Source organism: Homalodisca vitripennis, chromosome X (genome assembly GCF_021130785.1).
Source record: "Homalodisca vitripennis isolate AUS2020 chromosome X, UT_GWSS_2.1, whole genome shotgun sequence".
Classification (NCBI taxonomy): domain Eukaryota; kingdom Metazoa; phylum Arthropoda; class Insecta; order Hemiptera; family Cicadellidae; genus Homalodisca; species Homalodisca vitripennis.
The window spans coordinates 86,167,214-86,185,607 of record NC_060215.1 but is presented as its reverse complement, the minus strand read 5'-3'; the positions used below and the strand labels follow the sequence as shown (position 1 = coordinate 86,185,607).

General features: G+C 33.6%; 1 protein-coding gene across 1 annotated transcript in view; it reads left to right on the top strand.

Moving 5' to 3' along the window:
- LOC124369305 (tyrosine-protein phosphatase 99A-like) overlaps positions 1-18,394 on the top strand; it is a 92,866-nt gene that overhangs the window by 31,205 nt on the left and 43,267 nt on the right. The window contains exons 5-7 of the mRNA XM_046827243.1: positions 75-334; positions 5,073-5,344; positions 10,641-10,855. Of these exons, the coding sequence (XP_046683199.1) occupies positions 75-334; positions 5,073-5,344; positions 10,641-10,855 (747 nt within the window). The remainder of the gene's footprint in view (positions 1-74; positions 335-5,072; positions 5,345-10,640; positions 10,856-18,394) is intronic.

Sequence of the window (18,394 nt, the reverse complement as noted above, 5' to 3'; positions counted from 1 at the left end):
TTGAGACCTGTAAATTTGCTTTAACCTCAAGTAAACATATATAACAGTTTTAATAGTATTATAATGTGTTTCAGACATACAATTCGACTCTAGTTCATGAGATCTCCAATCTTACCAGTGAAATGTATGAAATTAAAATAAGAGGAGCGACACGGAGTATTTACGATGATGAAAAGGAGATTATTGGTCCTGACTCAGAATCAAGAAAAGTACCAATGAATAACTGTGGATTAAACCACTATGCAATGAGCGGCCTCAGCGCTGGAGTTATTGCAGGAATCATATGTGTTTGCTTTGCTCTTCTTTTGGGAATCATCGCCTTCATCATTTGGAGGTTAGTTTGGGGGGACACATGGGCATTAAATGCTATGCGAGGACACATATTGAAGGGTGTACATAAAACTTAATACACTCTCGCAAAAGGGTATATAAATCAGTTAGGTTGTTTATGATCATTAAATCGTGTTTCATGAAACCTATATAAATAAAAACATTACGATACTTATCATTAGCAAAATGTAGCTACAGTGCTGGAGTATTGGCAATCAAAGTCATTGTGTAATTGTTTTCAGTTTTATATCGTTTCATCTAACCTGTATGTATCTTGCTTTCATTCACTTGAGATCCAATTACGTTAATTCAGATTCAGATTGTGGAATGGCCTCATGCAATGCAGGTTGGTACCTGTTGTAACTGTTCAAAGTTACTGTTTAATGTAATGTTGATAAGAATATTGGCGTTCAGAGTAATTTTTTCTGTTGACTTCGGTATGGTTAAATTGTTACATATATGCCACTGGCAACATCATATCTAGCACTTAGAAGGTTAAATTTGTTTTCTCAAATAACCAGTAATTCTTTATAACTTTAGGAATAAAGATATTACTATCTGAATATAATGAAGTTTTAGTAATCAGAATCGATTATTTTAATAATTTTTAAATATATAATTTATTGTAAATAAAATAAGTCAAATAGTATTTGCATTCTAGTTTTAATAAAAGTTCAAATTGTTATGAGTTTATAAGACTACTTCTAATTTTTTTAAATTCCATCTTCAAATTACAAAAAAAGTGTACTTATCTCCACCAACATTTTTGGTAAAAAAAAAAAATACTACGTGGAACATGGTATGTTGGTGATTTAAGTACACATATATTTTATATTATTTTCTTATATTAGTTGAAAAAAAAAAAAAACATAGTATATAGTATTTATACTGTATGTGCATTTTCAGTAGGACTAGATATAGAAACACTGCTGGAGATAAAAGAGCATGTGGCTGTTTTGACATAGATTACATTTTCTCCAGGTTGATGTAACATCCAGTAACTCAGAGAAAGTTATGAGTACATAGGTGCTATTTCTAGTGATCCATATTCTTTTGGGTTATGTACTTTCACTCATAAACAAGATTGTAGTTCTAGACTATCACTAAAACACTGAATCTTTGATTTGTATCCTGTACTCTGTACTCATGTGTCATTGACCTTAGGGCCCTTATTTACACATAATGTTCCAATACCACACCACAATCGTTTATACCTGAAGGACAAAAAGAATAAAGCTCTCAATATTTTATAATCTATGTTATATTCAGATGAAATCACAAAACACACTTAAATGTAGGTCTGTCCAAAAACACTAATTCCGAATGCTTGGAATTTCGGAACATATTAGCTGTGTTAAATCAAGTGTTATTTTGTATTAACACGTTCACTGCAGCTCTCTACTGAGTGATCATAACTAGTGCCATGAGAGTACTCCCCACTAGGGCAACTGCCGCAGTTACATGTCAACATGAACGTAAGACCCACAAACCCAGCAAAAATTCAAAGTTCTTTATTTGAAGTTTGTTTTTGACGATGGAAGGATTGTGAAGGAAACAGAATTTTTCTAGACATTTGCCATTGTTAAGTGATAGAAACATCAGTAATACTATGCTCTGCAATCTGATCTCTTCCTCAGGTGGACAACTAATGTAACACATAACTACTGTCTAGTTTAAAATAAAGAAATCATACCAGAGTGTTGTGACACACATAACTCAGGAATTACAATAACCATGTTGTGTGTCAACTTCATGCACTCTAACTGTAAAACATACACTTAATCAAAACTAAACTACAGAACACAGGTCACAACAGGTCTGCACTCACTGCCCAACCAAACAGAACTGACCAGAGGCCATTAGTAAATGGTGATCGTCACAGCAGAAACAAGACAACAGCAAAAAACAACAACATATTAAAGATTTGTAACAAACTAATGCCGAGTCACAGTATGGTTTTAAGAACTTCATCTAGAATGAACCAATAACAAAAAATGTCCACTCCCATTTCCTCCTTTTCTTGCTACCATCTTGTTTCTGTCATGATTGCTCTGTTTTGGCATGACACCTACTTCATGTTGTCAAGTGAATTACAGCTAAACTAATCTGGAAAACCTAGTGATATTTTCATCTTTCACAAATTGAAATAACTTCTTAAGCAAGTGAAACCAAATAATACACTGGTGAACTTATGTCTTTATAAATATTTTTAGCAATGGCTCTGTACAATTTGTTGGTGACTATGTTTTGAATGATCTGTAATACTGTTCAAACATACACACTGAGCCAAGTAATGTTCCAAAGGGAGTAAAAGAAAGAATACCTGACCGCATTATTATCAGTAGTTCTAAAACTGATTAGGATAATACCAGTCAGTTCTGCAGTTGTAAGATGAGGAATCGTCCCCAATAAGATAACTATAGAATAAAGCCTGTAAAATAAGCCATTAAATAACCAAAAAAATTTAATAAAATATCCTCCTTTTCAGTCCCTTAGTGTACGAGGGCCATCCGGAAAGTAGTACCCGTTTACGCCGCATGAGGCACTGACGACGCGAGTAGCCGCCGGTCAAGGTCAGATCGCTTCAGTGGCTTGTCTGCCTTCTCTGTTACAAGTTCCGTGACGCTAGCATTGCCTGTGTTGTTTCTGTGGCAGTTCATAATGTTTAAAAAAATTGAAAACGCCGCCAGTTGTGAAGTGAGGGCTGTAATAAAATTTCTCAACGCAAGAAACGTTCGACCTTGTGATATTCATCGCCAATTAAAGGAAGTGTATGGAGACAATGTGATGGAAGAGTCATCTGTTCGGCGCTGGTGTCGTAATTTCAACTTGGGGAGGGGGAACACACACGACGATGAGCGTTCAGGGAGACCATCTGTCATTACAGATCAACTGCTGAGGTCAGTAGACGAATTTGTGAGGAACGATCGGCGCGTCACAATTGATGACATCTGTGAACATTTCCCTAATGTTTCTCGAACAATTGTTCATGAAATTGTCAAAGACCATCTGCATTATTCAAAAATTTGTGCAAGGTGGGTCCCTCGCATGCTTACAGATGAGCACAAAACCAAGCGTATGGCTGCTGCATTCACATTTTTGGAACGTTATTCTGATGAAGCAGACACGTTCTTGAATCGCATAGTTACTGGTGATGAAACGTGGGTTTGTTATGCTTCACCTGAGAATAAACGACAGTCAATGGAGTGGCATCATACTCATTCACCAAAGAAACCAAAAAAAATCAAGACTGTTCTGTCCACTAGGAAACTTATGGCAACCATTTTCTGGGATCGACGTGGTGTACTGCTTATTGATTTTATGGCCCGTGGAGACACTATTATGCTAATGCGTATTGTGAAACATTAAAGAAATTACGGCGGGCAATACAAAATCGACGGAGAGGTCTATTGTCTGATGGCGTCATTCTCCTCCATGACAATGCCAGGCCTCATGCAGCGGGGATAACACAACAGCTTCTGCAGCAATTCAATTGGGAAATTTTCGACCATCCACCGTATAGCCCGGACTTGGCCCCTTCAGATTTTCATCTCTTTACAAAACTTAAAGAGTTTTTGGCGGGAAAAAGATTTGACAGCGATGAAGAACTTAAAGAAGGCGTGACTACGTATTTCAATCGGCTGGCGGCGGAGGAATATGACGCTGGAATACAAAAACTCGTCACACGTTATGACAAATGCTTAAATTTGCTTGGAGATTATGTGGAGAAGTAGTTTAAGGTATGCTCTTTTCAATAAAAATGTTTATATTTGTTAATATTTACTTCTGTGTCTTTATTTCACAAACGGGTACTACTTTCCGGATGGCCCTCGTATATGGTTGTTCTGAGTGGTATATAGTGCATAACATTTTCTGTATTTGAAATTAATCTGTTTTTATTTTAGAGACTCTGTCTATGCATAGATCACAATGTTGCACTCAGTTTGTAGCTAGTTGCCTATTTAACCTTGTACATAGTCAAGAGTATGTTGTGATAACAAATAGTATATATTATGATTTATATGCTAACTATTAATTTCAATATACTATTTCCAGTGTAATTATTATATGTCATGTATGTGTCAAAAACCCATATAAAACTATACATTCCATAATACTAGAATAAATGCAAGATATTTTTGCTATCTTGAAATTTAAAAATTTGTCTATATAACTTCTTTCTTAGGTATACTCCCAACTTTTTTATATTTTTTATTACCAGTTTTATAACTTTTATGTTCTAAAAGATTTGACATTTTTATAGTATTGTACATCATCTAGTTAATTGTTACCAAAATTATATCAAATATAGTAAATTTGTAGTAGACAACAGGTTTTGTACACATTTTTTAAAACAGTCTGAAATTCACCCAAAACCTATCTGCCAGTTTGAGAAAAATCAACTGCTAGGTCGAGGGTTAAAGTTTGACTTATATAATTATGTATCACCCTTTATAATCTAAAATAATTTTCCAGAGTTGTAGCTATTAAAAATAAATTATAGATGTTTAGTCGCAATATTGTGGGGAGTTATATTTTATAGGTTGAAAAAGTGTAATTTATAAAAGTTTAAAAAAGAGAGAAGAGAGAAAATTGTATGGCCTCATATGTAAACCACATAAAAAACATTGAAAGTTACTGAGCAATACTTTAGTAAAACTTTGTACTTTAAGAGATCCTTAAATGTTATGTACCCAAACTACTTGTAACTGTAATGTTGGTAACACAAGTATAATTTCTAGGAACTGCTTGCACGCTGCCTATTACTATCTAGAGGATTCCCCTCCCCTGCCCCAGACCAGTGTCACAGACTGGGACACCCGGGATCCTGAGTCTACTGTGCCTCTGGGACAATTTGCTGCTCATGTTGCATCTCTCCATGCTGATGGAGACATTGGCTTCAGCAAAGAGTATGAGGCCATCCAAGCTATTGCTAACCACCACGAATTCACCACAGAGTACTCTCAACACCCAGAGAACAAGCTGAAGAACAGATATCTCAACATATTGTCTTGTAAGATATAAATACTAATTTTCTCTTTACTTTTAAATATTCATTAGGTGGTACATTCAAGGTGTAGTTAAAAGCAATTAATAGACAATAGGTAATGTATGTTTTACAATTTCAAATTAACAAAACAGAAATTTTAACATTTCACGATTTTTAAAAGTGCTCTATTTAGTCACAGTTTAGAATGATACATTTCTCGTGGTATTATTAATTCTCACAAGGTCTTCATTTTAGAATTCTGTGAATTAGGACAGCAACCTCTTCTGAATAAGTTAGACTCAATATTGGGAAAATTTGTGGAGGGAGAAAGTGAATAAACATGCTATATTGCCATGCTTATTTGACTACAGTTTAAGTTATTGCCAATTAAAAAGTCACCGCTTTGGGAGTAAACTGTGTATGTGCTTAATCAGGACAATTTAGAATTTTCTTACCAACCTGACCAATTCGTTCATCACTTAGTTTTAATAAAAAGCTTTATTTAAAACTCTTTTTTGGTTCACTACTTTTCAGAGGTTCAGGAAAAACCGTTTGTCTCTACCGCCGTACAGCAGAGTCAGTGGTTGATTGCTTGGCTAAATACAACTGTAGCGATCAGTAAATATAAATATAATGAGCATAAAACTACATGTCCATAGTTCAGGATAGACAACAAAAATAAGGTTCTAAATTGTAACCTTGAATCACTCCTGAATTAGTAATGAAATTGTCAGTACAACAACAAATAACATCTACCTTAGTTTCCTTTCTAAAAGTAGAATTTGATCCAGTGATGAAAACCCAAAATCTGGAAACCCTCAAAAAGATGTGCAAATAATATCATATATTTTATATCAGAGGCTATTTTCTTACAAACAAGTTCTGTATGAAAGTTGTTTATAAAATTAAAACACAACTTTCGAATAGAACTGGGCTAAATATAAGTATATTGATAAACTTAATATATTGGGCACACAACAGTAAACATTGGAAACACATTTAAGGACCAATGAGGGTTAGGGAAAGCGGACAGATGCTGTTCTTTGTTTTCACATTGCACTATGAAATCATTGTGAAAAGCTTTGCCCTTATCTCACCCTTTATGGGTAGTCTCATTCTTAAACTGGTTGGTCTATCACAAAAAGTGAAAAACATTGTATTGGTTTGTTTATAACTATTGTAAATTAGTTTGTTTAGAATATTCAACTATTTTATTTAATTTCTTGCTGAGCTTAAAAATTAGCCGTGGTACTTAGACCAGATCTACTGGAGAAATACTTTATTATTATACTGTTGATAAAATACTTTATTCCACCTCTATAATTTCATGGCAGCCACTTTGTACTGAAAAGTATTTTGGATCTGTATACAAGGTCTGTCAAGTAATACATATAGTCTGGCAGTCAATAACTTGCTAGTGTTCGTCAACTACCAGAAAAGTCAAACCTTTCTAAAAAGATAAACTTCTAACAGTCTTATTCGGCAGTCTAATGATTACTGTTACCTGAAATGCTGTCAAGCAACACAGCCAGGGTTTAAGCTGTGAGCGCTTTTTTCACATTTTGCAAAACGAGCTGAGAAAATGTGACGCTGTTGAGAAAAGCTCTCGCAAAATTTCAATGAAAGCGAGAAAGAACAACTAACCACGAAAAGTGTATAGAATTTTTAAAATCAGTTTACAGCGATACAAATATTGTTTTTCAATGAAACTGAGATCATATATTTTCTCATCACTTTTAATTTCACGTATGTATAATATTAGACAGGTACTATCGCCGCCAATCGATGAACTGTCTGGTTGGAAAATGCCTGCCTACTCTCGGATCAAAAAGAATACATACCCAAATTTGAACGTTACCTACAAACTAACTAATAGAGCTATAAGATTATTGGAGTTACATTAAAGTTAAGCTTGTTTATTTTTGCTTCCCGACATATAAAGCAAATTATTTACAAACAATAACAAAGTTTTTTGTCTGTAACAATGAATGTAGGTACTGGTTTTGGCGCTTTACTACTAAACTGTAATTTTGAAAGTGAAATTATTTATTGTTGAACCTGCCATTGGAGGCCCAAAGCTTGTATGAAAAAGCTGATGGTAAATTATCCAATATATTAAAACAATATATAATGTACTACGGCTTCCTTTTGCACTTAAGGGCATAAGTGAACCGAGCACGATCGTTGTGAATTTTGAGCAGGTGCCAGCCGTGGAAAATGAACAAAATCTGTTTAAGTTAAAGTGGTGTTAAAAACTATAGTTTTAATTTGTTTTTACAAAAATAAATTGCCTTTAAAACAAAAATAATGACTACAAGCTCAATAATGTGACCAATGCCGATTTTTTTAACCGAACCCGGTTGAGAATAAAAGTTAAAATGGTTTTCCAACAGCTGGTTTGACAAAAACTTTTATACATATAATTAAAAAATTATAAATTAGAATCATTAAGTTAGTACTATTGTACGTATATTGTTTAAAATTTTGGTCTCAATAGGATTAAAAGTTTTCCTACTTATGAATATTCAAAATTGTAGTCTGGTTAAAAGCACCAAAACAGGTACCATTTTTCATTCTTACCGACATAGAACCTAAAAAACAATTTGATTTATTCCTTGACACAGACATAAACAAGATACATGTTTATTTAACTCCTTTGATTGCTCAACTAGTTAGTTTGTGGTCAACGTTCATGATGCGAGAGTAGTATCCAACGAACGCCCATGCTTGTTGCAATAACAGCAGATCTGATACTGATACTCATATTACAGCGCTGTGGCTGACACTTCTTAACGCCTTCTCTTGGCGTCTGTAAGTAGTACTGCAGATTTGAGGTTATGTTATAGTCAGATTTTGTTTTGAAAGACATTCGTGAAAGGTTTAGCATAATCAATCTAAGAAATTTGTTAATAATGTCTATTGAAAGAAATAATAGAAAGGTCCATTTCAATGAGGAGTAAACATTGGTGTTTACAAAAAAAAAAGGCTACAGTTTGGATGATGTTGGTAGGGCCTAATTAGTTTTTTTTTAAATAAATTGGTGGTCAAAGTTCATTGATTTATACAAAATAACCATACCATTTAATTTTATTTTGTATTTTAAACTGAGAAAAGACTTAAGTTTTTTACATATTTTTACAATAAATTAACTTTTACTACTTTTAATAAAACGTCTTAGGAAAAAATCATTTAATTATTGAGATTTAAAATATTTTAACAATAGTATATATATTAATGTAATTATTGGTTCTGTAGGCTAAAGTATTTTAGAACTGCAGATTGTTTTTCAATAAGTATTATTGTAATCTTCATATTTTTGCTAAAATGCCTGAAGAGCTTGTTAGCGTTTTGCTACGAGAATTTTCATCTCAGCTTAAACCCTGAACACAGCATTATAGTTGCCATACAGAAGCATTTTACTGTGTGTGTATATCTTTCTGCAGCTAAACATTAAACCTGAAGAAGGGAAATTTGGTAAGCTTGTCAAGAATTCTTAGCAACTATCTCAAGTTCAAGGAAACAAGCTTGTTCCGGACATCACTAATTATGTCAACTTCACTAGTTATTAAAACTGAACTACAGAATACAGGTCATAATAGGTCTGCATCAGCCAATCAACCACCAACGACTGACTGCGACACTGATAATTAGTGTTGTGTTTAGTTTTTATTAAGTGCATGTTTTAGAGTTAGTGAAGTTGACACAAATCAAGGTGGTTGTGATTCCTAACTTATGCGTGTCACAGAGCTCTAGTATGATTTGTTTATTTTAACCTAGATTTTTATTATGTGTTAGGTTAGTTATTTACCTGAAGAAGAGATCAGATTGCAGATCTCGAAACATAGTGTTACTGATATTTTGTATCACTGAACGATGACAAAGGTTCGTAAAAATCCTGTTTCCTTCACAATCTTTCCATTGTCAAAAACAAACTTCAAACGAAGTATCTCAAGTTTGCAGGTAAAAGAATTAGTGTTAGTTTTAAATTGTTCATTTGTGGTGATTTACATTTATTAATTAACAGGTGAATAATATGACTTGTGGCAATTAATTATTCATTATCCTTAGGTTAATAGTGATGACTTAGTAAATTTAAAGAATAATTAATAGCATCAGAAATATATATATAAAACACAAAGTAAGATTTTTGAAAGATATCAAAACATTATTGTAGTGACATTTAGCATTTTCAATTATTTTCCTCCCTTAGGCTATTATAATTGTTAGCAACAAAGTTTTTTTCGGTTGCTAGTAAACGTTTTGATGGAATGGCTTGGTTGTATACTCTTATCAGTGATCTAACAAAAGATTATAAACTTCTTTTTTCTAGTTCTCATTTGTTTTTCAGTGTGGGTATTTGTTATCTTTTTGAGATACAGTCATTATGTTATATGCAGTAAAACCAATCACATATTAGAAATGTTTAAACAGGTGTTTAATTCTAAATCTTAATTTTTGTAGAACATCTACTTGATAATAATTATGAAGTATTTCTAGAACTGTCATTATTGTTAGTTTCCCCAACTAATCATTTTGTTCCTGCATTAGAAGTACTTAAGGACCAAAAGTGTGTGCAAAATGAACACAACAGAAAGAGATACAAATTCTGAAAATGCAACTAATTGAGTGAGATTAAATTGGATGTGCATCTTGTGAATGGTGTGGTTTGAATGTTGTGTTCACTGATTAGTCTGTTGCTTGACATTGTGCAACATCTCTCTGCCATTTTTGTAAAACATAAGCTTTTAATTAACAAGTTTATTCATTCTAGAAAGACTGGTATTTATAGTCACATTCTGTTTACATGTTGATTAACAGTTGATTAATAAGATTGGTTTCTCACAACAAAACATTGTTTGCATTATAAAAACATTAAGTTTGTAACTTTACTCCTAGTAAATATGGAAACTACAATAGATGCTGAACCTGCTCTGAAACAAATAAACTTTTTAACTAAATGTAAATGATTGGTTGTGACTGTCGTGGCTTTTGAAAAATTTTTATGCAACATTGGATCATTTGTGGTCATATCCTTGATTACTTTTGGTAACAAGGACTTAACTGTATATTAGTCTAGACCTTAAAATGGAATGTGGGATTATTAGGTGAGTAGAGGGTCAATGGGTACATAATAAAAATAGTAAGATAAGGTAACAACGACATCAGAATTATAACAATTGTCTCACCTTCAAAAAATAAGTTCCATTTTTATTAAAACTAACTTTGTACAGTGGTAATAAATTAAAAATGTTCCTTGCATTCACAAATTTATGTTGTCCTAAATATTTAGGGATAAATCAATCAAAAATGTTTTTTACAGATGACCATAGCCGAGTTAGACTGCTTCCAATGCCTGGCCAGAGTAGGTGGAGTGACTACATCAATGCAAACTATATCGATGGGTTCCAACGAGCCAATGCTTACATCGGCACTCAGGGGCCCTTGCCTTGCACCTTTGATGCCTTCTGGAGGATGATTTGGGAACAGGGAGTTGCTATAATCGTCATGATTACAAACCTGGTGGAGAGAGGAAGGGTATGTTGACTGGTTTAATGAGTTTTACTTACAAATATTTCCACTTTTCCAATTGTTAATTAGTTTGTAGAACAAATTGACGCTTAATTTGAAAGGTGCATTGAGAATGCAGTGTGTTGTGTTAACACATGCGTGTTGACATTACAAGTAAAATATAAAAAATCCCAAATGTATTTGTATGTCAAAAGATTGATGAGTTGTTGCATGTCCTGACTTAATTTTGTTGGAAAAAGCCATATTTTATATTTTTGCCTCTTCTACCATCGGCCTTATCGGATAGGTGAACATATAATATTACTTCTGGCCATCATGGGCCTCTAGTAGCCCATACTACTCCCATCTAATTTCACATACCCCAAAAGAAAGGTTCACTTTTTACTGGTTCACGTTCCAGTTCAATCAGCATTGGGTACAGCAAAAGCCGATGTGTCATTTATATCTGGGCAACCCAATGGATGTGGATGTCCAGGAGCAGCACATCACTAATCAGAAATTTTGGGATATTCGAATAGAAGTGTGTGACGATGATAGGTCTAGTTTACTGCGGAGGATGACTGCTGGAGGAGGTGAAGCTCCCTTTGTGTTAAAGACTGTTGCTAGCTTAGACATTAATGAATGCTGTCCTCTGCCCGCTTTGACTGAGATACTGAAGCAGAGCTAGCATTCTGTTCTTGCCAGGTAACATGACTTATGGGATCTCATTAGGAGGTAGTCCCTACCCCCAAGCTTACTTATCTACTTATCCTGTCACTCAGGAAGCAAGTGCAAAGGTTCTTTTAGGACGAAGTACAATTAAAAGTTTCTAAGCTTCTTGTTTTAAGTAAAAAATTCACATAATGTGTCCACTAAAGCCTTTTTATGTCTTTTGTTTTAATAAAAAAAGACCTTAGAAAACCATTTGTTAACATCCAATTGCTAATATTACACGGTTTTGAATGTGATAGAATAACAGTGTACATTTTTTATAGGTTTTAAAAATTCTTTATAATTTATTTTACACGACCATTTAGTACTTCAAACAAGTTAACTAAACTCCTAATTTAGATGAAACAACCTACAAATTGTGTACCATTTTGTGATCCATGCAAGGATGTGACATATATAAGCCAATAGCCGACCAACATCGCAATCTGTGAACATGGTTTGTTAATGGTCCACGTCAGCACATACATATAATAGGCTTTTGCTGATTTCCTGTTGTCACTTATTTCACCAACATTTCACTTTAATTAAACAGTAGTTTTGCTTGGTGTATTACTTAGACTAAATTCAGAAGGCTTTTTCAAATTTCCTGAAAATTTCACCAAATATTGATGTAAAATGATTTATTTACTCATTGAAAATTTGTAACTATCCCACTTTGTGAAACATCTATTGTAATAGTGTCATAAAACAAAATGATAACCTGATTAAAAGCATTATGAAATTAATGCTAATTTCCTTAGGAAATTAATATAAATCAGAATTATTTTCTAGCTTTAAAGTTATTAGTTAAAAAAGTTTTCATTTTAAAATTAAAAAAAGGATATTTCAACAATAAAAATTACACACTACTACCACCAAACAAAATAATGTAAGGGAAAACTCTTGAGCATGGTTCATCTATCTCATTGAAACAAACCTTGAACTGTAATGCTGGTTTAGATATATTTTATTTTGTGCCTGTAAATTTTATATTAATGTATAAAAATAATTAGTTTTGTAAAATTCTTTAGAAGAGCTGTTATTTTTTACATTTTCAGACTGATAGCCAAGTTGGAAGGTTTGTTGGCTATTAACTATTCATTCGGTTTTTTTAAAATTTACACAGTATAGATTGGTGTTTGAACTACATTATCTGGAGGTTTCATAACTTTACTTTAATGAATGTATTGGTTGTATTCATTTTTTTAAACATTGACTAAAACTGTTATTTAATGTTTAACAAGTTTTTTCAGAGGTTGTACAATAGTCTCTATTATCCTACCTAAACCGGCCGCGGCAAGGTCAGATAACGCGTAAAATGATAAAAATGATGTTGCCATTGTGTAAAGGCCCCCATACACAATCCGACCAATCCGTGAACACGCCTGCTGACGCTTCCCATTCCAAGGCTGTCGTTCCCACTCACTGCCCGACCTGTCCGTTTGACAGACCCAGAATCGTACGGACACTGTCCGTGGATTGGTTTGATCATGTATGAAGAAAGTACCCAGACCTAATGTTTGTTTCAGGTGGAAGAGTGTTACTACTGATGAGGTCCTTGGAATTTTGATTAGACTTAAACCATCTAAAAGTAAAGATATCTATTTCATGCCCAATGACTTCATAAAATCCGTTGCTGATGTAATTGTCTTTCCCTTGACAGAGTGTATAAATAGGTGTTTGCTTGAAGGCACTTTTCCTGAGCAGCTGAAAATTTCTAAAGTTATACCTATTTTTAAGAAAAGAAACAGGGAGGATACAGCTAGTTATAGGCCCATATCTTTAGTTCCTGTCATAGCTAAGATTGTAGAAGCAGTCATCAAGAACAAAATCAGCAGTTACTTTGAGTCTCACCAGTTACTTGCTCCTACCCAGTTTGGTTTTAGACCTGGTATGTCTACGGTTGACGCTGTCGGTGACCTTGTGGATTCAATTATTGAAGGTTGTGAGAAAGGCGAGTTGTCACAAGCTCTAATGTGCGACTTAAGCAAGGCCTTCGACTGTGTCGACCGTGGCGTCCTTTTGCAAAAGTTAGAGCATTATGGGGTTACTGGTACTGAATTGAAACTTTTTGAATCTTATTTAAATAACCGCTATCAACAAATTTATGTCAATGGTTCTCTATCCGATGCTGCCCAAGTTCTGTATGGTGTCCCACAGGGTTCAGTTTTGGACCCTTTTCTTTTTTTGCTAATGGTTAATGACCTTCCTGATAATGTATCGGCAAGTACACTTATGTTTGCTGATGATGTTACTTTTTTTAAGTCCAATAGCTGTTATCTCAATTTGTGTGATTACATGACAAATACAGTTCTAAGTGAAGCAGTTGAGTGGTATGCAGCAAATACATTTTTACTGAATGTGGAAAAAACTCAAATAATAAACTTTTCTGTAAACAATAGTTTTCTCAATAGTAATAATGTAGACTTTGTACAACCTGTTAAATTGTTAGGTTTTTATATTGACCCAAAATTATCTTGGCATTCACATATAGAACATGTTTGTAGTAAACTTTGTAAAGTAGTGTACCTGATTAGAAGATTAAGAGAAATTGTACCCACCAACTTTTTAAAACAATGTTATTATGCTTTTTTTCACTCTGTGCTATTGTACGGTATTATGTATTGGGGTAATGGTATAGGTGTATTAAATGTTTTATTGTTACAAAAGAAGATATTAAGGATATTAACTTTCTCAGGTTCAACTGACCATTGTAGACCACTTTTTGTTAGAGAGAGAATTTTGACTGTGATCAACTTGTATATCTTTGTATGTTTATGTCATGTGAAAAATAATTTATTTCAACACTCCCCTGCTACTGATGTACATAACCATTTTACCAGGTCTAGTCACACTATTCGTTTTCCTCACTATAGGCTAAGCAAAACTATGTCTTCCTACAATGTTATGAGCATAAAGCTTTTTAACAGGCTCCCACCAATTGTTCATCACATCAGCAGTGCTAGATTTAAGAATGTTATGTATAACTGGTTAATAGATAACCCATTTTATGATGTAAAAGAGTTTTTTTTTAAATTTCACTTTTAACAAGACAACTTTTAAATTTTAAGCTAAGTTACCATTTTAATTTAGTTTTAAGGATCTTTTAACTGTTGACGCTTTGTATGTGCCTTAAACTCATATTTTTATATTTTTGCAATGTAAAACTTACTCTTAATTAATTTTCTAACTTGTAACCTGCAATTGAAGATTCTATTGTAATTTGGTTATGAATCATGTTGTAATTTGACTCTGCCTATTGCATATCATGTTTAATGGCAATAAAGAATGTCTATGTCTATGTCTATGGGGGCTTTAAATTTTATTTGCACATCCAAATGCACTTAAGGCAAAGTAATAAAACACATTTTACAGTTGGTACATATTCACATACAAAGCTAAACTAAACTGGTACAGTAAACTACAAAACTAAACTTAAGCTTGGGTAAAAAAAGTTCGTGATTTCTTTTGTTTTCGTTTTCTGGCCGCCAAATCTCTCAGTCTCCTCAGAAGTGAAACCTTGGTAGACAATGTTTTCTCCAGCTGCTTTGCTTACTTTAACGTCATTTCTAAAGCTTTGTGTCCTTTGCTGTGTGAAACTTTCTGTGCACTTTTCTCCAACACCATTTCCTCTTCATCGTCTTCTCCTTTTCCATTTGCCATGTTCACTATTTCTTCATCTGTCTTGAGCAATCCACTCATTCACTTACTCTTCTGTTGCGTTTGTGCAACCCGGCACTAGTTGTAAAAATTGAAGTAGGCTAGTGTTGTGCAGTTCGGTCTCCTTCTGTACCACACAGAGAATCTTCATTTTCTTGGAGCAAAATTTACCAGGATTTAGCAATGGTGTTTGCACTAATACTCTCTCATGATGGGGCCATGTAGTAAGCCACGTCTTTCAAATTAAGATGATGCAATTTGTTCACTATGTCTTCTTCCTATTCATAGTGTCAATTAAAGAAGAAATCAGGTTTCTTTGATAATTCCTCTTCATTGCCTCTAAGGTCTTCTGATCTACAGGCTGACATAAGGAGGTCGCCTTTGGAAGCAAAAACATGGCCTTTATTTTCTTATCTTTAAGTTTGTCCTCGTCAAGATGGCATGTAGCATTGTCAAGCAGCAATATTACTTTCCGTGATAATTTTTTTAAATTTCAAATTAAACGCTCTCGGATTTTTTGACTTTCCTATCGTAGTCAGTTTCATTCTCATATTTGCCATGACATAACTGCTTGCAAGAATTTTCACTCTTTCTTTGCTACCTTTGTAACTTGGCGCTGCCACTTTGACACTAGTGTTGGTAACAATTTGTAATTGAGACCAGTCTCATCACAGTTGAATATTTTATCACCTGATAAGCGTTCCAATAGGTTATGAAATTAATCCTTAAACGATTGAACAGCTTAACAGTTTGCTCAACAGCCTGTGGTTGTGGTGTGGTCAGCTTTTTCGTACTCGCATTTTTTCAGTCATCAGCTTTTCCAAAGCAGTTGGAACACTATTTTTAAATGTCATTGTGATTCCTCTTCCAACCTCCTACTGTTGTTTTTCCCACGTTATAATCTTGGGCCACTTTTAATAAAGTTTTACCATTGTCTAGTCTCTTCAAGGTTTTCAGTTTTTCTTTCATTGGACAACAACCTTTTTAAGTTTTGAAGCCATCGCCACAACTTTTAACACATTGAATACAGAGCCCGAGTATAGGTCGGGCTAGCACGCACGCCGTTGTGTGCGGAGCCCGACCTATACTCGGGCTCCTGTACTTAATTAAATACGTTTAGGTTTTCGGTAAAAATCGGGTTTAGTTGTTTCAGACTATTTCCTATGTTATATTGTTTATATTTATACGTCTTCTTATGACAAGTAACAGTTTTGCAGCTGTAAAAATAGTATTTTCAACTATTGCACAACTGCTTAGTTACGTAACCGACTGACGACGCAGTGATGCGAGCATTGTTATTTATAAACAAAGTTCCACTGTTACTGAATAAAGTGATAAATGTTGGTTTAGTGATGGTTTAATTTATTTTATTTGGTTTTCTTAGTGATACAAGTTTTATTTTTCTTGATCATTGTGTAAAATGAGTAATCATTTAGACAAAATAACATGATACGCATGGTGCGCATGATACGTAATATGATGTCAGATTCTGAGCATGATTTGGAGGAGGATGATCGTATTTTTAATGAAAATAAAAGATCATCTGCTATTCAGTTTGAAAGAAACTTGGGTCAAATTTATGGCTCTGGATCGTAGGGTGAGTTTCTCAACAACAATGATCCTGATCCAGATTTTGACGTTAGGCCTAATGATCAAGACATGAATGATGGTGAGTATGATTATGATAGGCCTTCCATTAGTACTAACATGAATAATATCTTTCTGTTATGTTAATTTTATATCAAAAACACATTTATAGAACATTAGGTGGTTAAAAAAAACTTTTATACAACATTAGGTGGTTGAAAAATAAAACGTTTATACAAAGTTATAATTTTTCAAATTTCATTTTTTTTCATTATATTGTTTACTTTATAATTTTGTTCACATAATTATTTTATCATAAAAATGCACATTTTCTAAAACTTCGTGTTCTCTTCTTTAATTTCGTATATAATATGTTAGGTTAAAACAATGTCTTCATAATTTAAAAAAAATTTAAATTACAAAATCACAAAAAACGGCCAGTATACTGAGCAAATTCGATGTTAAAGGCTCAGGGTTTAATGTGTTAATCGCCAGACACAATAAAATCAAAACACAAAAAACAGTCCAATGAAAACGGCAAAACGAAACAAGGAAACGATTAACAAGACAACCTCTCAGTGAAAGAGTTATGTGAGGACTGCAGCACGCCAAAACAAAGAAAAAATAAGGTTACCAACCTGTCGCCTGGTACGTGATTATAATGTGTACAGTCGGGTGTGACGAAAGGGGCTGCCTTACACGACATATTACGTAAAATCATGTTACATGACTTACTGCTCCAGAAGATCGGATAACTCGGAAGGTTGGATAACTGAGACTAATATGTAATATATAATTGTGTAATATTTATCAAGCAAATTGCAAAATTATCTTATTTTTAACCATTGGGGTGAATGCTTTCTGATACAATTCTATTATTTTCGTAGCCTTTCTACCAACAACGTGAGAAAATATTATTGTTTTGTTATTCTCTTTTAGTGCTACTTAGTATCTTTCTTGTGTACAACTCAGATGAACTTTTCAACAGTTAGAAGTTTGAAGGTCTTTGGCTGTAACAAATATAGGAAAGTCAAATATCTTTCTTGTACCTATTTTGCTAGCCATATCATAATACCTTATAATTTCAAAGTTCTACAAAAATGTCATGCCACAAAACCACTGTTGTAATAAATAAAAATTGGAATAGAAAAGATTAAACATCAAAAATGAGGACAGAATAAACATGTGCAGACTGACAGAAAAATTATATGGGGCGTAGGTAGGGAGGCATCAAAGTCATTAAACTGTGAACAATATGACAAGCTTGAGAATTTGAAAGTTGTTGGATGATTGGAACACCTTAACCCCTTTATGGCTTTTGCCAAGTTAATTCGTAGTTGACTTATGAGAAAAGAAAGGACCTAACGAGTTAATCCGTCATGTAACAATGCCCCGTTTTATTTTGATTTGTGATGGGTGACAATTCGACAAACAAGAAAACATCAAGATAAATAACAGTACATATTTTATTGTTTTAAAAGTCCTATGTCAAGTTCAATGGAAATAAATAATTACAATTAAAATGTTTAGTAAAAAAGCACTTTTTTTATTAATTTTTGTCATTTTTAATGTGCCATTAAGGGTTACACTTGTATAAACCAATTTAAA